At 37.6% G+C, this 25,482-nt stretch overlaps 1 protein-coding gene across 6 annotated transcripts in view; it reads left to right on the top strand.

Moving 5' to 3' along the window:
• The window catches only part of AKT3 (AKT serine/threonine kinase 3), a 368,454-nt gene that overhangs the window by 206,305 nt on the left and 136,667 nt on the right, over positions 1-25,482 (top strand). For all 6 annotated transcript variants that reach the window (XM_024754282.1, XM_024754297.1, XM_024754306.1 and 3 more), the window contains one exon: positions 11,584-11,715. In XM_024754282.1, coding sequence (XP_024610050.1) covers positions 11,584-11,715 — 132 coding nt within the window. The remainder of the gene's footprint in view (positions 1-11,583; positions 11,716-25,482) is intronic.

Below are 25,482 nucleotides of genomic sequence, written 5' to 3' on the forward strand. Positions count from 1 at the left end.
AAACTATGTTGAATAAGAGTGGTGAGAGTGGGCAACCTTGTCTTGTTCCTGATCTTAGTGGAAATGGTTTCAGTTTTTCACCATTGAGGATTATGTTGGCTGTGTGTTTGTCATATATGGCCTTTATTATGTTGTGGAAAGTTCCCTCTATGCCTACTATCTGCAGGGCTTTTATCATAAATGGGTGTTGAATTTTCTCAAAAGCTTTATCTGCATCTGTTGAGATGATCATATGGTTTTTCTCCTTCTATTTGTTAATATGGTGTATCACATTGATTGATTTTGCATATATTGAAGAATCCTTGCATTCCTGGAATAAACCCCACTTGATCATGGTGTATGATCCTTTTAATGTGCTGTTGGATTCTGTTTGCTAGTATTTTGTTGAGGATTTTTGCATCTATGTTCATCAGTGATATTGATTAGTTTTGTTAATCTTTGCTCTTGTTTCCTTCATTTCTTTTTAATTTATTTCTGATCTGATCTTTATGGTTTCTTTCATTTTGCTAACTTTGGGTTTTTTTTCTTCTTCTTTCTCTAAATGCTTTGGGTGCAAGGTTAGGTAGTTTATCCGAGATGTTTCCTTTTTCTTAAGGTAGGATTGTATTGCTATAACTGGGAGGTCTCTTGTGGACCAGTGACCTGAAGTTGGCTCTCCCACGTCAGAGGCACAGCATAGCCTCCTGGCTGCAGCACCAAGAGCCTTTCATCCACGCGGCTCAGACCGGTAGTGTTGGAGGGTCTCCTGCAGAGGTGGGGGCCAGTTGTGTCTTATTATGAGGACAAGGACCAGTAAAGCCTTCTAGTGTTGGAAGGTCTCCTTCACAGGTGGAGGGTGGTTGTGTCTCACTGTGAGGACAAGGGCACTCGCAGCAGAAGTTCTCAACAGTGACAGTTTTACTTCTTCTTTTCCAATTTGGATTCCTTTTATTTCTTTTTCTTCTCTGATTTCCCTGGCTAGGACTTCCAAACCTATGTTGAATAAAAGTGGCAAGAGTGCACATCCTTGTCTTTTTTCTGATCTTAGAGGAAATGTGTTCAGTTTTTCACCATTGAGTATGATGTTTGCTGTGCAGTTGTCGTATATGGCGTTTATTATGTTGAGGTATGTTTCCTCTGTGCCCAGTAACTGGAGAGTTTTTATCATAAATGGGTGTTGAATTTTGTTAAAAGCCTTTTCTGAACTATTGATATGATTATATGGTTTTTATTCTTCATTTTCTTAATGTTCTGTATCACATTGATTGATTTCCACATGTTGAAGAATCCTTGCATCCCTGGGATAAATCCCACTTGATCATGGTGTATGATCCTTTTAATTTTTAACGAATTTTTAAAATTGGAATATAATTGCTTTACAGTGTTGTGTTAGTTTGTACTGTACAATGAAGTGAAACAGCTATATGTATCCCCTCCCTCCCTCATCACCTGCATCGTGCCCATCTAGGTCATCACAGACCACCGAGCTGAACTCCATGTGCTCCACAGTGTGTTCACACTAGGTCTGTATTTTACAGGTGGTAGTGTATTTATGTCACGCCTAATCTTCCAATTCATCCAACCCTCCCCTTCCCCCACTGTGTCCACAGGTGCATTCTCTACATCTGCGTCTCTATTCCTGCCCTGCAAATAGGTTCATGTGTACCGTTTTTCTAGATTCCACATATATGTGTTAATATACAATATTTGTTTTTCTCTATCTGACTTACTTCACTCTGTATGACAGATGGTAGGTCCATTCACATCACTACAAATGACCCAATTTTATTTCTTTTTCTGGCTGAGTAATATTCCATTATATATATGTACCACATCTTCTTTATGTTTTCATCTGTTGGTAGATATTTAGGTTGTTTCCATGTCCTGGTTATTGTAAGTAGTACGGCAGTGAACATTGGGGTACATGTGACATTTTTTAAATATTAATTTATTTTATTTATTTATTTTTAGCTGCATTGGGTCTTCGTTGCTGTGCACGGGCTTTCTCTAGTTGTGGTGAGCGGGGGCTGCTCTTTGTTGCGTAACACAGGCTTCTCATTGTGGTGTTTTCTTTTGTTGTGGAGCATGAGCTCTAGGTGCGCAGGCTTCAGTAGCTGCAGTGAACGAGCTTAGTGCTCCATGGCATGTGGGATCCTCCCAGACCAGGGATCGAACCTGTGTCCCCTGCATTGGCAGGTGGATTCTTAACCACTGTGCCACCAAGTAAGTCCCTGTGACTCTTTGAATTACGGTTTTCTCTAGGTATATGCCCAGTAGTGGGATTGCTGGGTCATATACTAGTTCTATTTTTAGTTTTTTAAGGAACTGCCATACCGTTCTCCACAGTGGCCATATCAATTTACATTCCCACCAACAGTGCAAGAGTGTTCCTTTTTCTCCACACCCTCTCCAGCATTTATTGTTTGTGGATTTTTTGATGATGGCCATTCTGAACCGGTGTGAGGTGATACCTCATTGTGATGTTGATTTGTATTTCTTTAATAATTAGTGCTGTTGAGCATCTTTTCATGTGCCTCTTGGCCATCTGTGTGTCCTCTTTGGTGAAAGGTCTTTTGAGCTGCATGAGCTGTTTGTATATTTTGGAGATTAATCCCTTGTCTGTTGCTTCTTTTGCAAATATTTTCTCACAATCTGAGGGTTGTCTTTTTGTCTTGTTTATTGTTTCCTTTGCTGTGCAAAAGTTTTTTATGTTTAATTAGGTCACATTCGCTTATTTTTATTTTCATTACTCTAGGAGATGGGTCATAAAAGATGTTGCTGTGATTTATGTTAGAAAGTGTTCTGCCTATGTTTTCCTCCAAAACTTTTATAGTGTCCAGTCTTACATTTAGGTCTTTAATCCATTTTGAGTTTATTTTTGTGCATGGTGTTAGGCAGTGTTCTGATTTCATTCTTTCATATGTAGTTGTCCACTTTTCCCAGCACCACTTATTGAAGAGGACTTTTTTCTCCATTTTATATTCTTGCCTCCTTTGTCATAGATTAGGTGACCATATGTGCGTGGGTTTACCTCTGGGCTTTCTATCCTGTTCCATTGATCTATATTTCTGTTTTTGTGCTAGTACCACACTGTCTTGTTTACTGTGGCTTTGTAGTATAGTCTGAAGTCAGGGAGCCTGATTCCTTCAGCTCCGTGTTTCTTTCTCAAGATTGCTTTGGCTATTCAGGGTCTTTTGTGTTTCCATACAAATTGTAAAATATTTTGTTCTAATTCTGTGAAAAATGCCCTTGGTATTTTGATGGAGATTACACTGAACCTGTAGATTACTTTTGGTAGTATAGTCCTTTTCATAATATTGATTCTTCCAATCGAGCAGCATGGTTTATCTCTCCATTTGTTTTTGCCATCTTTGATTTCTTTCATAAGTGTTTTATAGTTTTCAGAGTACAGGTCTTTTGCCTCCTTAGGTATTTTATTCTTTTTGTTGCAATGGTAAATGTGATTGTTTCCTTAATTTGTTTTTCTGATCTTTTGTTCATAGTGCATACAAATACAAGAGATTTCTGTGCATTACTTTTGTATCCTGAAACTTTACCCAATTCACTGATTAGCTCTGCTATTTTTCTGGTGGCATCTTTAGGATTTTCTATGTAAAGGATTGTGTCATCTGCAAACAGTGACAGTTTTACTTCTTTTCTGATTTGTATTCCCTTTATTTCTTTTTCTTCCGATTGCTGTGTCTAGGACTTTGAATACTGTGTTGAATAATAGTGGTGAGAGTGGACATGCTTGTTTTGTTCGTGACCTTAGAGGATATGCTTTCAGTTTTTCACCATTGAGAATGATGTTTGCTGTGTATTTGTTATATATGGCCTTTATTATGTTAAGGTAGGTTCCTTGTATGCTCACTTTCTGGAGAATTTTTATCATAAATGGGTGTTGAAATTTCTCAAAAGCTTGTTCTGCATCTATTGATGATTATATGGTTTTTCTTTAATTTGTTAATATGGTGTATCACATTGATTGATTTGCGTATATTGAAGAATTGTTGCATCCCTGGGATAAAACCCTCTTGATCATTTTGCATGACCTTTTAATGTGTTGTTGGATTCTGTTTGCTAGTATTTTGTTGAGGATTTTTGCTTCTATGTTCATCAGTGTTACTGGTCCATAATTTTCTTTTTTTGTGATATCTTTTTCTGGTTTTGGTATCAGGGTGATGGTGGATTTGTTAAACGAGTTTGGGAGTGTTCCTTCCTCTGCAATTTTTTGGCATAGTTTCAGAAGCATAGTTGTTAGCTCTTCTTTCCGTGTTTCATGGAATTCACCTATGAAACTATCTGGTCCTGCAGTTTTGTTTGTTGGAAGATTTTTAATCACAGTTTCAATTTCATTACTTGTGATTGGTCTGTTTATATTTTCTATTTCTTCCTGGTTCAGTCTTGGAATGTTGTATCTTTCCAATAATTTGTCCATTTCTTCCAGGTTGTCCATTTTATTTGCATACAGTTGCTTGTAGTAGTCTCTTATGATCCTTTGTATATTTCTACAGTGTCAGTTGTAATTTCTTCTTTTTCATGTCTAATTTTATAGATTTGAGTCCTCTCACTTTTTTCTTGATGAGTCTGGCTAAAGGTTTATCAATTTTTTTTTATCTTCTCAAAAAACCAACTTTTGTTTTTATTGATCTTTGCTATCATTTTCTTCATTTCTATTTCATTTTTTTCTGCTCTGATCTGTATGATTTCTTTCCTTCTCCTGACTTTGGGCTTTCCTTGTTCTTCTTTCTCTAGTTGCTTTAGGTGTAAGATTAGATTATTTATTTGAGATTTTTTTGTTTCCTGAGGTGAGTTTGAATTGCTATAAACTTCCTTCTTAGATCTGCTTTTTCTGAGTTCTGTAGGTTTTGTGTCATCATGTTTTCATTGTCCTTTGTCTCTATGTATTTTTTTATTTCCTCTTTGATTTCTTCAGTGATCTCTTGGTTTTTTAGCTTTGTAGTTCTTTGCCTCCATGTGTTTGTGTTTTTTAGTTTTTTTCCTCTACTTGATTTCTAATCTCATATCGTTGTGGTTAGAAAAGATGTCTGACACGATTTCAATTGGTAAAAATTTTCTAGTGCTTGATTTCTTACCCAAGGTGTGATCTATCCTGGAGAACCTTTCGTGTGCACTTGAGAAGAAAGCATATTCTGCTTCTTTTGGGTGGAATGTACTATAAATATCAATTAAGTGTATCTGGTCGATGGTGACATTTAAAGTTTGTTTTTCCTTATTTATTTTGTTGCTGGATGATGTGTCCTTTGGTGTTAATGGGGTGTTAAAGTCTCTCAGTATAATTGTGTTACTGTCTTTTTCTCCTTTTTTCGCTGTTAGCATTTTCCTTATATATTGAGTTGCTCCCATGTTGAGTGCATAAATATTTATACTTTTTATGTTTTCTTCTTAGATTGATCCCTTGATTGCTATGTAGTGTCCTTCCTTATGTCTTGTAACAATCTTTATTTTAAAGTCTATTTTATCAGATATGAGTATTGCTTCTCCAGCTTTCTTTTGATTTCCTTTTGCATGGAATATCTTTTTCCATCTCCTCACTTTCAATCTGTATGTGTCCTTCGGTCTGAAGAGGGTCTCTTGTAGATAGCATATATGGGTCCTGTTTTTGTATCCATTCAGCCAGCCTGTGTCTTTTGCTTGGAGCATTTAATCTGTTTACATTCAAGGCAATTATCGATATGTATGTTCCTGTTACCATTTTCTTAATTGTTCGGGGTTTGTTTTAGTGGGTATTTTTCTTCTTTTGTATTTCCTGCCTAGAGAAGTTCCTTTAGCATTTGTCATACAGCTGGTTTGGTGGTGCTGACTTCTCTTACCTTTTGCTTGTCTGTAAACCTTTTGATTTCTCCATTGAATCTGAATGAGATCCTTGCTGGGTAGAGTAATCTTGGTTGTAGGTTTTTCCCTTTCATCACTTTAAATATATCCTGCCACTCCCTTCTGACTTGCAGTTTCTGCTGAAAAATCAGCTGATAACCTTATAGGGATTCCCTTCTATGTTATTTGTTGCTTTTTCCTTACTGTTTTTAATACTTTTTCTTTGAATTTAGTTGTTGTTAGTTTGATTAATATGTGTCTTGCCGTGTTTCTCCTAGGATTTATTTAGTATGGGACTCTCTGCGCTTCCTGGTCTTGATTGACTAATTCCTTTCCCATGTTAGGGAAGTTTTCGACTCTAATTTCTTCAGATACTTTCTCAGAACCTTTCTCTTTCTGTTCTTCTGGGACCCCTACAATTCGAATGTTGGTTAATTTAATGTTGTCCCAGATGTCTCTGAGACTGTCCTCAGTTCTTTTCAGTCTCTTTTCTTTATTCTGCTCCTCAGAAGTTATTTCCACCATTCTGTCTGCCCGCTCATTTATCCCTTCTTCTGCATCAGTTATTCTGCTATTGATTCCTTTTAGTGTATTTTTCATTTCAATTATTGTGTTGTTCACTGTTTGTTTTTTAGTTGTACTTGGTATTTGTTAACCATATCTTGTATTTCCTTGATCCGTGCCTCCATTGTATTGTTGATATTTTGGATCATCTTTATTATCATTACTCTGAATTCTTTTTCATATTGCTTGCCTATTTTCTCTTCATTTATTTGGTCTTGTAGGTTTTTACCTTTTCCTTCATCTGTAACATATTTTTTTGTCGTCTTATTTTTTTTGTTGGGTGGTGCTGTGTTCTTGTCTTACTGGCTTTTTGGCCCAAGGCACCCAGCACTGGAGTTTACAGGCATTTGTTTAGAGCCGGGTCTTGGTGTTGAGATGAGGATTTCTGGGAGACCGCCCTCTGATTAATATTTCCTGTGGTCTGAGGTTCTCTGTTAGTCCAGTGGTTTGGGCTTGGCGCACACTCCACAGGAGCTCAGGCCCGATCCCCGGCCTGAGAACTAAAATCCCTCAAACCACATGGTGTGGCAAAAGAGAAGAAGAAGAAAAAAGGACTAAATAGAGTGACTGCTGTAGAGAACAAACGTTATGGACACCGGGGGGAAAGCAGCTGGTGGGGGTTGGTGGTGGTGGGATGAATTGGAAGATTGGGATTGGCATATATACACTAATATGTATAAAATAGATAACTAATAAGAACCTGCTGTAGAAAAAAATAAATAAAATTCAAAAACAGGAGCAGTACAAAAACAATAAAAAATAAAATAAAATTAGAAAAAATTATATTAGGAAAAAGAAAAATGTAAGTGAAACAACTAAAACAAGGTAAAACAGAACCACAACAGAAAAAAAAAAAGTGGGCAGGAGAAATCCAAAATGAGCAGAACAATAACAATGTATAAAGAATAAAATAAAATTAGAAAAATTTCAAAATTTATTTAAAAAAATAAAAATTAAAATGAAACAACAAAATAAAATGGAACCACAACCTCAAAAGAAAAAAAATGCTGGAAAAGGCCTTGGCTCTGGGGGTGGGGTGGGGCTTAGTTGAGAGCGAGGTTGAGGCAGGGGGCGGGACGTAGGCTCAGGACCCATGCAACCTGAATATTCAGCACTGCTGGAGAGGGCCTCGGAGTGCAGATTTCAGAGGTAAGGCACTTGGTGGAGGTGCGGGGGCAAGGTTTAGGCCTAACTTGGTCGGAGGGGGTCTTGGAGTGTGAAGTGCAGAGGTAAGGTTCTGGGTGAGGGCGGGGCTTATACTCAGCATGGCTGGAGGGAACCACAGAGATCAGATGATTAGGACCTCAGCAGGCTTTCTGGGGCCCAAGTGGGCAGGGGAAACACTGGCTGCATTCCCTTCCAATCCTTTGTTCTCCCGACAGTCTTTCGCCATCCTTGTTGATCCCCTCACTGTGGGTGGGCTTCCCAAGAGTGGGAACTCCTTCCCTCCCCCAGCCGCCCCTCCAAGGCTCCAGTTCCATCCTGCCTCCACTTCTCCCTCCTCCCTCCCGCCCACGTCTTACTCTGTTGCTGTGGTGTTCCTCCTGTCCCCTTAGGTTTCCGTGGTCCCCCACATGGTAGGTGCCCTAGTTGTGAGGATATGCGAACTCCATGTCCTTGTAGTCTGCCATCTTTATGATCCTCTGAATGTGTTGTTGAATTTGATTTGCTAATATTTTGTTGAAGATTTTTTTGTCTATGTTCATCAGTGATATTGGCCTGTAATTTTCTTTTTTTGTGTTATCTTTGTCTGCTTTTGGTATCAGGGTGATGGTGGTGTTGTTGAGCAAGTTTGGGAGTGTTCTTTTCTCTTCAATTGTTTGGAATAGTTTCAGAAGGATAAGTGTTAACTCTTCTCTAAATATTTGATAGAATTCACCTGTGAAGCCATCTGGTCCTGGACCTTTGTTTGTTGGAAGTTTTTTAATCACAGTTTCAATTTCAGTACTTGTGATTAGTCTGTTCATGTTTTCTATCTCTTTCTGTTTCAGTCTTAGGAGATTGTACCTTTCTAAGGATTTGTCTGTTGCTTCTAGGTTATCCATTTTATTGGCATAGAGTTGCTTGTAGTAGTCTCTTATGATCCTTTGTATTTCTGTGGTGTCATTTGTAACTTCTCCTTTTTCATTTCTAATTTTATTGATTTGAGTCCTCTCCCTCTTTTCCTTATGAGTCTGGCTAAAGGTTTATCAATTTTGTTAGTCTTCTCAAAGAACCAGCTTTAGTTTCATTGATCTTTGCTTTTGTTTTCTTTGTCTCTATTTCATTTATTTCTACTCTGATCTTTATGATTTCTTTCCTTCTACTAACTTTAGGTTTTGTTTGTTCTTTTTTGTTGAGTTGTGTTAGGTGTAAAGGTAGATTGTTTACTTGAGATTTCTCTTGTTTCCTGAGTTAAGATTGTATCGCTATAAAATTCCCTCTCAGAACTGCTTTTGCTGCACCCCATAGGTTTTGGATCATCATTCTTTCATTATCGTTTGTCTCTAGATGTGTTTTTATTTCCTCTTTGATTTCTTCAGTGGTCCATTGGTTATTTAGTAACGTATTGTTTGGCCTCCATGTGTTTGTGGTTTTTACAGTTTTTTTTTCCTGTAATTGATATCTAATCCCGTAGTGTTGTGGTCGCAAAAATGCTTGATATGATTTCAGTTTTCTTAAATTTACAGAGATCCACTGAAGTCAGGTCCCAGGATTGCAGTAATCATGTATCTGGACCCACTGTTGGTGCTATGGCGCATGCTCCATCCTTAGCCTGGCCCAACCTACATGTGTATGGGCCAACAGAATCTACAGCTGCTAAAGCTAAGCGTGTGTTTTCTGTGGGAGCACTGCTTGTTTGTTCAGATGTTCTGTAGGCTCTGAGTTTACAAGGCTAGTTTTGGAGATGTCATTTCACAGTTTGCACAGCTATGAGGAGAGATTTCAGCTTTTCTTCCTTAGTTGATGTCCCCTGGGGCTTAGCTGTGGTTACAACCCCACGTCTGCGTGTGGGTCTGCTTGTGAGGCTGCCCTGGAGCATATGAGCTTGCCCTGGCGAGGAGGGGGCTCGGAGGCTGTGTAGCTGCCAGAGTCACGGGACCCCTGGTGGCGTCGGGTGCATGGGGAAACCGGTGGCCGCGGGCATGAAATAGTTGGCCCCGGTGGTGGCCCTTTGTAGTGCTCGACCATGGGTGCAAGAGAGCCTTCCCTGGCATTGATGAGGCACGTAGGGAAGCCAAAGGCCGTGAGAGAGCTGGCCCCCTTGGGGGCCCTTCTTAGTGCCCAGGGAGGCAAGGGCCAGTTCATGGGGAGAAAGACTGCAATGGCAGCTCCTCCCCTTCTGTGTCACTTAACAATGGCCCTTTCCTGCTATGGCAGTCTGAGTTTCCTCCACAAGCATTCCCAGTTGTGGATTTCCTCACTCCTGTCTCCTCATGCTGTCTCCTCACAGCCAACAGCAATCCTCTCCCTGGATTTGCTCCCCAAGCCCCATATTCCAGCACCCAGCCCCTTTCCACACTGGGACACACATCTCAGGCTGGGGCACACAGGGCTGTGGCACAGACCATCTGTGTAGGTCTCACTCTGTCCTGCCTGCCACAGACCAGGTGCTGCACTCTTTTCCAATAGTCCCCGAAACTCCCCTTCTGTGCCAACTGATCTCCCTGCCGATGAGGGGCTTCCCAAGATGTGGCAACCTCTTCTCTTCTTTTTTGCTTCTTCTTTCTTTCATCCTCCCCAGTTACATGGGGATTTCTTGTCCTTTTAGGTGACCGAGGTCCTCTGCTAACTTTCAGCCTGAGCTCTGTGAGACTTGTTCCATTTGTAGATGTATTCTTGATGCATTTGTAGGGAGAGATGAACTCCACGTCCTCCTACTCCTCCGCCATCGTGACCTCGTCTCCTTTTATTTCTTCTTAAAATTTAATTGATTTCTTTTTTCTTTTCTTTCTTTTTTTTTTTGGCCGCATTGTGCCATGCACACAGCATGTAGGAATCCACTTCCTTGACCAGGGATCAAACCCATACCCCCTGCAATGGAAGCATGCATTCTTAACCATTGGACCACGGGGGAAGTCCCTAATTGATTTCTGCCCTGATCTTTATTATTTTTTTCTTCTAATTCTTTTGGGTTTAATTTGCTGTTTTTCTAGTTTCTTAAGGTAGAAGCTGAGGTCATCAGTTTGAGACATTTCTGACATTTACCTCAAATGGGTGGTAAAGAGGAAAGAAATACTTCTAAAAAGGCACAAAAATCTTCAATAACTTCTGATTGTTGGTAGGATAAAACCCCAGATCCTTAAATTGTTATTTTTAAATCCCTCTAAACTGAATTTAAATTTAAGATGATAAACTGAGCATACCTCCTCTTTCATCTAAAAGCCTATTAAAATAATAGCAGAGGAATTTTTAAAAGGGACAAGTCCACAAAAATGAAAAGCTGTATGAGGGAAGGACACTAGTGGAGAAACATTATCAAAATTTTGGAAGTTTGTGGATAAATAGAGTAGGAAAAGCATTCATAGAGGGGGCTATGGGGAGCAATAGTAATTCTGCTTGGCAAAATCCTGGTAATCACCTACTGCTTAGAAATGGGAATGAGAAATGAAACTGAAAACAGGCAGATTAAAGACATTCTTAGAGTTCCATGACTCCTTCTTCTGCATTGGACCAGTTGCTTTCTCAGAAGATATATTGCTGTTGTTCTTCTGTTTCTTTGCACTGGGCTCTAGAATTGTTTTCAACATTTCTTATACATGTATCTTTCTCTTTCTTGGAGTCCATCCTTATTTTGATATAGTACATTCTCAAACACTCCCTTCAATCCTTTTCTCTTAGATATATTTGGAAATGTTTGTGGAGGACATTTTTGATTGTCACATTGTCTGGGAGTAGTGGCACTACTAAATCCTTAGAAACTTGAGTTCTTGGAAGTGAGTGAAAATGATTTTATTTTCCCTTTGTCCTTACTAATAATTTGAGTAGTTGTGAGATTCTACGTTTAAAATTATTGTCTCCACTATCTGAGAATTGCTTAAATTATTTCCAGCATCCATGATTGGTTATGAGAAAGCCAATGCCATTCTGATTCTTCATCATTTAAGTGTGCTTAGAAGTTGGTAAAATTTGATTTTGAGTAGATAATGCAAATATATACATATAAGTTTACAAATAAATTGCATCAAATGTTTCATATTATGTATTTTCATTTGTATTTTTCAGACAATGAATGATTTTGACTATTTGAAACTACTAGGTAAAGGCACTTTTGGGAAAGTTATTTTGGTTCGAGAGAAAGCAAGTGGAAAATACTATGCTATGAAGATTCTGAAGAAGGAAGTTATTATTGCCAAGGTAACTGGTTACTAGAGTTGATTATTAAATTTTTGTTTATGGTGTCCACAAGTGTGTGTGTTCACGCATGCACATGACTAAAGTGTAGAAATTCCATTAAATAACCAAAATGTTGATTGTAGGCTACAGCTACAATAATATCTGTATATTGATATTTATTTACAGTATTAAAAGTTTCAAAGTTTGTAATATCCTCTGACTATTAGAATCTATTGTATTCCTTTGAGAGCGAAATATTTATTCTGTGTTTGTGTGTTTGGGATAATGTTTTCACTATATATTTGTGACCTATATCACTAATTTCAGTAGTGATACTTTTTGATATTTCCCCCCAATATTCTGAGTTTTTTATTATTAAATAAAATGGTGAATAGAATAGATTATTAGCATAGATTTTATGTAATCATTGAATGGAAAAGCATTATTAATAACTTTAAAACACTACAATAATAAAACTAAAATGATCACTGCGATACTTCTACTTAAAATCCATCACCACACGTAGTTACAAGCTTTATTTTTTGTGGTCAGACCTTTTAAGATTTATTCTTCTAGCAAGTTTCAAATATACATTATGGTATTATTAACTGTATTTATCATTCTGTACACTAAATCCCCACGAATTCTTTATTTTATAACTATAATTTGTATTTTAAAAAATATATATTTATTTATTAAATTGAAGAATTAAAATATTATAAATTATGGTTGATTTACAATAGTGTGTTAGTTTCAAGTGTACAGCATAATGATTAAGTTATTTTTTCTGATTATATTCCATTATAGGTTGTTACAAGATACTGAATATAATTCTGAGATATACAGTAAAACCTTGTTGCTTATCTATTTTATGTATAGTAGTTTGAATCTGTTAAATGTCTTTGACTTACTTAACTAAGTATAATAATCTCTAGGTCTATTCATGTTGCTGTAAATGGCATTATGTCATTCTGTTTTATGGCTGAGTAATATTCCATTGTGTGTGTAAAAACACACACACACACATATACATACATACATATGTGTGTGTGTGTTTGTGTGTGTGTATGCCACATCTTCTTAAGCCAACCGTCTCCTGATGGGCACTTGGGTCATTTCCATGTCTTGCCTATTGTAAATAGTGCTGCTGTGAACATTGAGGTTCATGTATCTTTTTGAATTAGAGTTTTTGTCTTTTCTGGATATATGCCCAGGAGTGGGATTGCTGGATCATATGGTAGCTCTGTTTTTAGTTTTTTAAAGCATCTCCATACTGTTTTCCATAGTGGCTGCACCAATTTACATACCCACCAACAATGTAGGAGGGTTCCCTTTTTCCATACCCTCTCCAACATGTATTATTTGTGGACTTCATGATGATAGTCATTCTGACAGGTGTGAGGTGATACTTCATTGTGATTTTGATTTGCATTTCTCTAATAATTAGTTATGTTGTGCATCTTCTTTGGAGAAATGTCTACTTAGGTCTTCTGCCCATTTTTTAATTGGATTGTTTTTTTTGTTAATATTGAGTTCCATGACCTGCTTGTATATTTTAGATATTAACTCCTTGTTGGTAGCATCATTTGCAGATATTTTTCTCCCATTCGATAGGTTGTCTTTTTGTTTTGTTGATGGTTTCCTTTGATGTGCAAAAGCTTTTAAGTTTAATTAGGTCCCATTTTTTATTTTTGCTTTTATTTTTTTTGTTTTTGAATATTGACCTAAGAAAATATTGCTTCAATTTATGTCCTAGAATGTTTTGCCTATGTTCTCTTCTAGGATTTTTATGATGTCTTGTCTTATATTTAGGTGTTTAAATCATTTTGAGTTTATTCTTGTATACGGTGTGAGGGAGTGTTCTAATTTCACTGATTTACACACAGGTATCCAGCTTTCCCATCACTACTTGTTGAAGAAACTGTCTTTTCTCCATCTTATATACTTGCCTCCTCTGTCAAAGATTGACTGTAGGTGCATGGGTTTATTTATGGACTCTCTATTTTGTACCACTGAGCTATATATTTGTTTTTGTTCCAGTACCATGCTGTTTTAATTACTGTAGCTCTGTAATGTAGTCTAATGTCAGGGAGCATGATATTTCCAGCTCTGTTCTTCTGTCTCAAGATTGCTTTTGCAATTTGGGGTCTTTTGCTGTTCCATATAAATTTTAGGAATATTTGTTCTAGCTCTGTGACTAATGTCATAGGTATTTGGATAGGGATTGCATTAAATCTGTAGATTTAATGGGTAGTATGGCCATTTTAATTATATTAATTCTTCCAATCCATGGGCATTCCATTTCATCATTGAATGATTTTCAGTTTCCTTTATCAGTGTTTTATAGTTTTCAATGTATAGATCTTCATCTCCTTGGTTAAGTTTCTTCCTAGGTATTTTTTTTTTACACCATTTCAAATGGGATTATTTTTTTTACTTCTTCTTGTTGATATATCATTATTAGTGTAAAGAAACCAATTTGTGTATATTGGTCTTTTATCCTGCTATCTTGCTGAATTCATTTATTAGTTCTAATAGTTTTTATGTGGCAATTTTAGGGTTCTCTATATTGAGTATCATGTCATCTGCAATTAATGACAGTTTTATCTCTTTCCTTCCAATTTGGATACCTTTTATTTCTTTTCCTATCTGATTGCTGTGGCTAAGACTGTCAATGCTATGTTGAATAGAAATGGTAAGAGTGGGAATCCTTGTCTTGTTCCTGAATTTAGCGGGAAGTCTTTCAGTTTTTAACTGTTCATTTTGTGTTGGCTGTTGTTTTGCTGTAAATGGCCTTCAATATGTTGAAATATGTTCCCTCTCCCTTTATACCTACTTTGGTGAACGTTTTTATCATAAATGAATGTTGTCAAATACTTTTTCTGCATCTATTGAGATGATCATGTGGTTTTTGCCTTTCCTTTTTTTTAATGTGGTATATCACATTGATTGATTTGTATATGTTGAACCATCCTTCTGGCCCTGGAATGAATCCGAGTTGATCATGGTGCATGGTCCTTTTTATGTCATGTTGGATTCAGTTTGCTAATATTTTGTTGAAGACTTTTGCATCTAAATTTATCAAAGATATTGGCTTATAATTTTCTTTTTTTTGTAATGTCTTTGTCTGGTTTTGGTATCCAGGTGATGGTGGCTTCATAGAATAAATTTGGAAGGGTTCCCTCCTCTTTCATTTTTTCAGAATAGTTTGAGAAAGATTGTTACGAGTTCTTCTTTGTTTGTTTGTTAGAATCCCCAGTGAAACAGTTTGGTCCTGGATTTTTGTTTGACAGAATTTTAAAATGACACATTCTCTTTCACATCTAGTGATTGGTGTGTTCAAATTATCTGTTTCTTCTTGACTTAGTTTTGGCAGACTGTATGTTTTTAGAGATGTACATTTCTTCTAGGTTGTCCAGTGTTTTGGCATACAGCTCTTCATAGTATTCTCTATGATTTTTTATATTTCTGTGGTATTGGTTGTTGTTACATCTCTTTCATTTCTTATTTTCTTTATTTGGGTCCTCTCTCTTTTCTTCTTGGTGTGCTTGGCTAGAGGTTTTTCGATTTTATCTTTTCAAAATAAACAGCTCTTGGTTTTATTGATCTTTTCTGGGTTTTTTTAATCTATTTTATTTATTCAATCTCTGATCTTATAATTTCTTGTCTTCTGCTGACTTTGGGTTTTGTTTGTTCTTCTTTTTCTAATTCTTTTAGGTGGTAAGTTAGGTTGTTTATTTGAGATTTTACTTGTTTCTTGAGGAAGGCCTGTATCCCTATGTAGTTTTCTCTTAACACTGTTTTGCTGTATCCCATAGATTTTGTAAGATTGTGTTATCATTTTCGTTTGCCTCGAAGTATTTTCTGATTCCTTTTTTGATTTCATCGTTGACTCATTAATTTTTAAGTAGCATGTTGTTTAGTCTCCCCATGTTTGTTCTTTTCACATTTTTCTTTCTGTGGTTGATTTCTGTTTTCATTCAGAATTTTGTACCTTTAGCCCACCATCACCCATTTTACCCACCTACTACTTCTTGCTGTTCTCTGTGAGTTCACGCCTTTCTTTCTCTCCTTTCTTTCTCTCCTTTCTTTCTTTCTTTCTTTCTTTCTTTCTTTCTTTCTTTCTTTCTTTCTTTCTTCTTTCTCTGTCTTCCTCCCTCCCTCCCTTTCTCTCTCTCTCTCTATGTTCTTTTCACATTTTTCTTTCTGTGGTTGATTTCTGTTTTCATTCAGAATTTTGTACCTTTTGCCCACCATCACCCATTTTACCCACCTACTACTTCTTGCTGTTCTCTGTGAGTTCACGCCTTTCTTTCTCTCCTTTCTTTCTCTCCTTTCTTTCTTTCTTTCTTTCTTTCTTTCTTTCTTTCTTTCTTTCTTTCTTTCTTTCTTTCTTTCTTTCTTCTTTCTCTGTCTTCCTCCCTCCCTCCCTTTCTCTCTCTCTCTCTTTCTCTGTTTCTTTCTCCCTTCCTTCCTTCCTCCACATATAAGTGGAATCAAACAGTATTTGTCTTTCACTGACTTATTTCACTTAGCAAAATGCCCTCAAGGCCCTTCCATATTATTGCAAGTGGCAAGATTTATTTCTCTTTGTGGCTGAATAATATTCCACTGTGTGTATCACATTTTCTTTTTCCATTCATCCATTGATGGATACATGGATTTATAAATTGTTTCCATGTCTTGGCTATTGTATATAATGCTGCAACTACAGGGAAGTGCAGCTTTCTTTTCACAATAGTGATTTTGTTTCCTTTGGACAAATACCCAGAAGTTAGTTGCTGGATCAGATTGTAGTTTTAATTTTTTTGACAAACTTCCATACTGTTTTATATAGTGGCTACATCAGTTTACATTCTCACCCGCTGTGTACGGGGGTTTCTTTTCTCCACACCCTCGCCAACATTTATTTCTTGCCATTCTAACAGGTGTGAGGTGATAGCTCTATGTGGTTTGGATTTGCATTTCTGTGATGGTTAGTGATGTTCAGCACCTTTTCATGTACCTGTTGGCCATCTGTATATTTTCTGTGGAAAATTGTTTATTCAGATCCTCTGACCATTTTTCAATCAGATTGTTTGGTTTTTTGCTATTAAGTTATATGAGTTCTTAATATTTTGGATATCAAACACTTACCAGATATATGACTTGCAAATATTTTCTCCCGTTTAGTAGGTTTTATTTTCATTTTGTTGATGGTTTCCTTTGCTACGCATAAGCCATTTATTGATTTTTCTTTATGATATCAAATTTAAAAAATTAATTGACACAACTGGTGTCAAGAAGCTTACCACCTATATTTTTTCTAGTAATTTTGTGTTTTAGCTCTACATTCAAGTTTTTAATCCATTTGGGGTTGATTTTTGTGTATGGTGTAAGAAAGTGGTCCAGTTTCATTCTTTTGCTTGTGGCTTCTTAGTTTTCCTAGCACCATTTATTGAAGAGAGTGTCCTTTCCCCATCATGTGTTCTTGGTTCCTTAGTTGTAAGTTAATTGACCGTATATGCATGGGTTTATTTTTGGGCACTCTGTTCTGTTCCATTGATATTTGTGTTTGTCTTTATGCCAATACAATGTCATTTTGACGAGTATAGTATTGCAATATAGTTTGAAATCAGGGAGCATGATGTCTCTAGCTTTGTTCTTTCTCAAGATTGCTTTGGCTATTTGGGGTCTTTGTTGTTACATACACATTTTAGGTTTTTTTGTTCTATTTCTGTAAAAAATGTCATTGGAATTTTGATAGGGATTGCGCTAAATTATCAAAGCCTTGTAGTTTTAGGTGTACAGGTCTTCTACCTCCTTGTTTAAATTTGTTCTTTAGTATTTTAATTTCTCTAATGCTGTTATAAATCGTATTTTTTTAATTAAAAACTTCTCTCCTTTTGAGACTTTGTTATTAGTGTATAGAAACCAATTAATTTTTGTATATTGATTTTGTATCCTGCAACTTTACTGCATTTGTTTATTAGTTCTACTGCTCTTTAGGGTATTCTGTATATAAGATTATGCTTATGCAAATAGAGATGGTTTTACTTCTTCCTTTCTGATTTAGATTCCTTTTATTTTATTTTATTTTTTTATTGTCTAATTGCTCTGGCTAGGACATCCAATACAATGCTAAATAAAAGTGGTAGGTTGGGCCTCCTATGTTGCTCCTGTTCTTAGAGGAAAAGCTTTCAGCTTTTTTCCACTGAGTGTGATGTTAGCTGTGAATTTGTCATATATGGCCTTTATTATGCTGAGGTATGTTCCATTTATAGCCACTTTGTTGAGAGATTTTATCAGAAATGGATGTTGAATTTTGTCAGATGCTTTTTCTTTATCTATTGAAATGATCATATGATTTTTATCCTTCCTCTTGTTAATGGGGTGTATGACGTTGAATGATTTGCAGATGTTGAACCATCCTGGCATCTCTGGAATAAATCCCACTTGATTGTGGTGTATGATCCTTTTAATGTATTGTTGAATTCAGTTTTCTGATATCTTCTTTAGGAGTTTTGCATCTATATTCATCAAAGATATTGGTCTGTAATTTTCTTTTTCTGTGGTGGTGTTGTGTGCTTTTTGGTATCCTGGTAACACTGGCCTAATAAAATGAGTTTAGAGTGTTTTGTCATCTTCTATATTCTTGAAGAGTTTCAGAAGAAGGACTGGTATTAATTTTTCTTTAAATGTTGATAGAATTTACCAGTGAGGCCATCTGCTCCTGGGCTTTTATTTTTTGGGAGATTTGTGATTACTGATGCAAACTCCATGTTCATTATTCATCTGTTCAGACTTCCTATTACTTCATGATTCAGTCTTGGTAAGTTGTATGTTTCTAGGAATTTATCCATTTTTTCTGAGTTATCTAATTTGTTATCGTATAATTGTTCACTGACCCTTATGATCCTTTATATTTCTGTGGTATCAGTTTTGAATGTTCTCCCCTTTTGTTTATGATTTCATTTGAGTCATCTCTCCTCATTTCTTTTTTTTAAATTAATTTATTTTGTTTATTTATTTTTGGCTGCATTGGGTCTTAGTTGCTTCATGTGGGCTTTCTCTAGTTGCAGCAAGCAGGAGCTACTCTTTGTTGCGGTGTGCGGGCTTCTCATTGCGTTGGCTTCTTTTGTTGCAGAGCACGGGCTCTAGGCATGCGGGCTTCAGTAGTTGTAGCATGCAGGCTCAGTAGTTGTCATGCATGGGCTTAGTTGCTCCGCAGCATGTGGGAACTTCCTGGACCAGGGCTTGAACCTGTGTTCCCTGCATTGTCAGGTGGATTCTTAACCACTGCGCCACCAGGGGATCCCTCTCCTCTTTTCTTAATTTGTTTTGCTAAAGGTTTGTAAATTTTATCTTTTCAAAAAGCCAACTCTTAGTTTTGTTGATTTTTTAAAAAAGTGTCTTTCTAATCTTTGTTTCATTCATTTCTGCTCTAATCTATATTATCTCCTTGCTTCTGTCAACTGTGGGCTTACTGTGTTCTTTTTCTAGATCCTTAAGGTGTAAAATTAGGTTCTTTATTTTTCTTTTTTCTTAATGTAGGCATTTATCACTGCCAACTTTCCTATTAGAATTTCTTTTTCTGCATTACATAAATTTTGGTGCACTGTGTTTCCATTTCTTTTGTCTCAAGAATTTTTTGATTTCCCTTTTGATTTCTTTTTTGACTCATTGGTTCTTCAGAAGTGTTTTGCTTATTTTCTATATAATTGTGAGCTTTCCAGCTTCACTCCTGTTATTTTTAGTTTCATACTACAGTGGTTGGAAACTATAGTTGGTATAATTTTAATCTTCTGAAATTTGTTATGATTTGTTTTGTGATCTAACATATACTCTATCCCAGAGAATGTTGTGTGTGTACTTGAGAAGAATATGTATTGTGAAGCCGTTGGATGGAATCTTTTGTATATATCTGTTAGGTCCATTTGCTCTAAAGTGTAGTTCAATCCATTATTGTCTTGTTGATTTTCTATATGGATGATCTTTCCATTGTTGAAAGTGGGGTGCTGAAGTCCTTTACTATTCTTGCATTGCTGTCTATTTCAGCCTTTATATTTGGTGACAATTGTTTAATATATTTTGATGCTCTCATATTGGGTGTGTATATATTTACAATTGTTATGTCTTCTTGATGAATCGATCCCTTTATCATTATATAATGACCTTCTTTTTCTCTTACAACTTTTGACTTAAAGTCGAAATTGAACTTAAAGTTCAATTCTTACAACTTTCGGCTTAAAGTCTATTTGTCTGATAGAAGTATAGCTACTCCTTGTCTCTTTTGGTTTCCATTTACATGGAATATCCTCTTCCATCCCTTCCCTTTCATCATATGAGTTTCCTTAAAGCTTAAGTGAGTCTGTTTTAGGTAGCATGTAGTTGGGTTTTGTTTTTTTATCTACTCAGCAACTCTGTGTTTTTTAATTGGAGATGTTAAACCATTTATATTTTAAGGAATTATTGATGATGAAAGATTCTATCACCATCTGGTTAATTGCTTTCTAATTATTTTATAGTTTCTTTTTTCTTTTCTTCCTCTCTTTCTTGCTTTCTTTGTGAATTGTTCATTTCATATAGTGGTATATTTGATTCTTTTTATCATTTGTGTATCAGAGTTCTTTGCTTTGTGATTACCCTGCTGTTCATAATACATTTTACAGTTATAGCAGTCTATTTTAAGTTGATAACATTGTAACTTCAATTGATTTTAAAAGTCCTACACATTTACTTCCCCCCCTAACATTTTATGTTATTGATGTCCCAATTTATAATTTTTATATTCTGTGTCCATTAACAAAATATTGTAGCTATAATTATTTTTGATGCTTTGTCTTTTAACCTGTATGCTAAAGATCAAAGTAACTTACACACTGCCACTGCAGTTTTAGAGTGTTTCAGATTTGTATAATTACCTTTACCAGTGAATTTTATATGTTATATGTTTTTATGTTACTGATTAATATCTTTTCATTTCAGCTTGAAGAACTAACTCCCTTTAACATTTTATGTAAAGCTGTCTACTGATAAATTTCCTCAACATTTGTTTTTCTGGGGAAGTCTTTATCTTTCCTTCATTTTTAAAGGACAGGGTTGCTGGGTAAAGTGTTCTAAGTTGATAGTTCTTTTTTTCTTTGAGCACTTTGAATATATCATCTCACTCTCTCCTGGCCTGCAAGATTTCTGTTGAAAAATATGCTGATAGCTTTATTGGAGTTTCTTTGTATGTCATGAATACATTTTCTCTTGCTGCTTTCAAAATTCTCTCTTTGTCTTATATTTTTTGAGAGCTTGTTTGCAGTGTATCTTGGTAAAGATCTCTTTTGGTTGAATCTGTTTGGGGAGCTTTGGGCTTTGTGTACCTGGGTGTCCATATCTCTCTCCAGCTTAGAGAAGTTTTAAGCCCTTATTTCTTTAAATATATTTTGTGTTCCTTTGTCCCTTCCTTTTCTGGATTTCTATAATTTGAATATTGTCTCATTTTGTGTTATCCCATAAGTCACAGAGGTTTTCTTTACTCTTTCATTCTTACATCTTTTTCTTTGACTGGAAAACGTCAAGGGATCTGTGTTCAAGTTCATACATTGTTTTTTTTTTGCCTTATTGAGCCTACTGTTGAATTTCTCTATTTCACTTTTCATTTCAATCTTTGTATTCTCCAGCTCTGGAATTTCTGATTGGTTCTTTTTTTTTATCATTTCTACTAGTTTGTCAAACTTCTTGTTTTGTTCATGTATTGTTCTTCTGAGTTCATTTAGCTGTCTCTCTGTGTTCACTTGAATCTTGCTAAGCTTCCTTAAACACTTTGAATTCTTTTTCATGTAACTCAAATCCATTTCTTTGGTGTCAGTTATTGGAAAATTCTTGTGTACCTTTGGTGATGTCATGTTTTCTTGCTTCTTCATGTTTCTAATGTCTTTGAGTTGATAATCATGCATTCAAGGGAGCAGTTGCCTTTTTCAGCTTTTAAAGACTAGCTTCACTGGGGAAAGATTATCACCTAAAGATGACTGTGAATATGCCAGCTGGGTAGGGTGCAGTGTCTCTGGTTCCAGGGAGGGCACACTAAAGTCCTTTCCATGCAGCTCTGTCAGCTGAGATCAACATCAGCATAGATTGTGACATCTTCTTTTAGAAGATGTGGGTGACAGTGGTGGCAAAAGCTGCAGGGATCCTACTATTCTTTTCTGCCTGTCAAAATTCTAGCCAAGGGAATCCCTCTTGATGACAGGGCTGGTGTGCTGACACTTGGGGCATCAGTGGAGCTGGTATTCTGGCACCTGGTGCGCACAGAGCTAACACAACACCTGAGTCGTGGGGTCACAGGTACACTTACAGTGGCAGTGGCACTGGTTTCACTGGTGCAGGCACGTGAAGACTTCCCATGGAACTGGGGTCTGGGTTCCTGGGAATCACCACACTGACTCAGGCCCTGGGGTAAAGGGGAATGCAGTAGCAGCAGGATTCCTGGGATGACAGGGTTCAGCAGTGGCTTGGGACCCAGAGCCAGAGTACAGTAGTGTACTTCTTATAGATGACTCTGGCCTCAGGGTTCAGTTTTATAGCAGCCGCATCTTGGCCTCAGCAATGGTAAGTCATAACCATGGCCTAGGACCCACGGGGCGGTTGCAGAACAGTAACAGATTGGCCCCAGTGATGTTTGGTCATAGCAGCAACTTTGAACTCTGGGGGCTGTTGCAGAGCTCCAACAGCACAATCTACTGATGGACAGTTCAAAGCCCTGACTTTCAACCCCGGGGGCAGGGTATAGAGCAGATGTAGCACCACCTGCCCCAGTTATGGTGGGTCACAGCTCTGACTTGGAACCCCAAGGACGGTGTGCTGAGCAGCAGCATGTGGCCCTGTAATGGCAGGTCAAATGGTGACAGAAACCCAGGGACAGGGAACGGGGTTGCAGCAGCACAGCCTGATGATGACAGATCAAAGCCACAATTTAGGACCCAGGGGTGGTTGCAGAACAGTGGCAACATTGCTTGGTAATGGCCCATTAAAGATGTGTGTCGGGACCCTAGGGGCAGGGTGCAGAGCAGCCGCAGGGTGGCTCCTTATGACAGGTCAAAGTCCTGTCTTAGGACCCAGGGGTAGGGTGCAGAGCAGTGGTATTGCAGCCCAAGTTATGACTGGTCAAAGCTACAACTTGGGACCCAGTGGCAGGGTACAGAGCAGTGGCACAGCCCCATTTACGGCAGGTCAAAGCTGCAACTGGATCCTGGGAGTGGAACACAAGCAGAGCAGCCATGGCCCTGGTTGTGGCATGGTAGAACCCTAAGGTGGGACATGGAAGGCAGGAGACAGAGTAGTAGCCCTTGTATGGCAGGTCAAAGCCCTGATTAGGACTCAGTGGTAGGGCTCAGAGCAGCAGCAGCTTGGCTTTGTGGATGGCTAGATTTTGTGGCATCCTGAGATCCAGGGAGCCAGACACAGCAGTGACTAGGGTCCCTGAGGCCAGGTGTCATCCGCAGCAACAGCTCCTGCCCCAGAGAGGAGCTGCAGTGGTGTGGACTTTCGGTAGCTCTGTTAGCTGAGTTCAGTCAGTGTTGGTGAAGACTGTGGGAATCCTCAGTAGTGAAAGCTGCAAACAGCCATGGCAATGAAGCTTGTTGGAGTTCTCTTGCTCTTATTTTCCCCATAGGGGGAAATCCCTCTGAGGACATCTTTTCTGGTGCCTAACTGCCCTGGTCTAGGGGATGGGATGTCACAGGTAAAATGCTTCCTATACTTTTCTGGCAGCCATCCTCGTTTTTAAAAACTCTACAGGGTTTATGCTGCTTCATTGCTTTCTTCTGATTTCATTGTAGTCCAGAGCTTTTCAAAAGCTGTTTTCATCAGTTTGTAGTTGCTTTTGTAGGATAACCTAATATTGGGACCTCCTAGCCCTCCATCTTGTTGACGTCACTCCTAACAAGTCCTATTTCTGGTGCTAAATGTCAGTGATCCCTAAGACCACTCTCAGGCTTAATATTTCATTAGGAATCATGGATCCAGGAAAGCTGATATACTAGTGGTTATGGCTTATTGCAGTGATAACATACAGATTAAAATCAACAAAAGGAAAGTCATATGGGACAAAGTCCAGGAGAAACCTTTCAGGTGTCCTCTCCCAGTAAAGTCACATGGATGCACTTAATTCCCCCAGTAACAATGTGTGACAACATGTGCAAAGCGTTGTCAACCCAGGAAACTCACCCAAGCCTTGGTTTCCCAGATTTTTATTTTAAGTGAGTCATGTAGGCAAGCAGCACCTGTGTGGCTTCCCTAGCCATCCTGAGCAAAATCAGGCACACAGCATTCATCATTCTTCCTGCTGTTTGCATGAACTGGCTAGTCAAACTGGTGTCATGTGGCCCAAGATCTCTGGCGTGCACAAATGCTCTTACCAGGTAGAATATTCCACGGGATCAGAACTTATTTCCCAGGAGCTGGCCAAGGGACCATCCTGAGGATTGACTTTCCTTGTGAGTGTACAGGGTTTGAGCAATCCAGGCCTTCTGAATTCATTCTTTCCTACACATACACCTATTAAAATATCAAACCAGTGCTTTGACTTGACTGCTGACACTTCTCTTTCCTTGGCTTTTAAGTTATTAAGTGCTGGCCCCTAACCAGAAATTCTTATCATCTGCCAGCTTCTTTGATCCATTCTTTCAGATTCTCATGAACCTCTGTATTATCTACTGTGCAAATGATTGTGGTTTACTGTAGAAGGCAGATGATGAATGTATTTGCTTTGATCTGCTGCATCTTCATCATCTGTCATTGTGCTATCGGAGGTATGATTTCATTGATTCGTGTTCTGGATTTGCTTCTTGCAGTCGTGAAGATTCTATCATTCTTTAGCATCATTCCTAGGGTTATCATTCACTATTTACTGATTCATTCATTCTTTCTTTCAACAAATATAAATTGAACACCTAATTATTTACTAGTTACTGCCCTAGGCAATGGGAATATGTGAATGAATAAGACTGACCAAAATTCCTCCCCTTTGGAAATTACATTTTAGTCAGGAAACGGACACATGACAAATGAGTAACTTGCAGTATGTAAGAAATTAATACATACCATGGAGAAAAATTAAGTAGGGTAGGGAAACAAGGAATAGTAGTGTTTGTGATTTTTGTGGGTTTTGTAGTTTTAAGTAGAATGATCACAGAAGACCTCACTGAGAAATTGAAATTTCAGTGAACATTGGAAGGAAATGAGGAAGCAAGGTATTTGGGAGGAAGACTTCAGATATTTGGGAGGAAGACTTCAGGTATTTGGGAGGAAGAATATTCCAGACAGAGGAAATCACAATCAAAAAAGCACTGAGGAAGGAGCATATTTTTAAAATAGCTAGGAATCTAGTCTAGCATGGCTTGTGTAGAGTAAAAGTAGTGGAGGGTTGTTTAGGGTAGTGGTAGATATTGTAAGGATATTGGTTTTTACTCAGTGTAATGGGAAGCCATTGGAAGTTTTTAAGCAGTATAGTAACATGATATAATTTTCATTTTAATATCATCACTTTGGCTGCAGTGTTGAGAATAGACTGTGGGTTGGAAGCAGGGAGTTTGTTAGGAGTTAATGGCAATAATCCAGATAATTGATATAGTGGCTTACATTAGGGTATTAGCAGTGGAGGTGGTAAGACGTAATCAATCAGGGGTATATTTTGATGAAGAGCCATCAGGATTGCCTGACAGATTGAATGTAGGGTCTGAGAGAAAATAAGGAGTTGAGGATCATTGCCAGGTTTTTGGCCTGAGCACCTGGAAGGATGCTGTTGCCATTTGCAGCAAT

The sequence above is a fragment of the Neophocaena asiaeorientalis genome, unplaced genomic scaffold (genome assembly GCF_003031525.2).
Source record: "Neophocaena asiaeorientalis asiaeorientalis breed wild unplaced genomic scaffold, Neophocaena_asiaeorientalis_V1.1 scaffold524, whole genome shotgun sequence".
Lineage (NCBI taxonomy): Eukaryota > Metazoa > Chordata > Mammalia > Artiodactyla > Phocoenidae > Neophocaena > Neophocaena asiaeorientalis.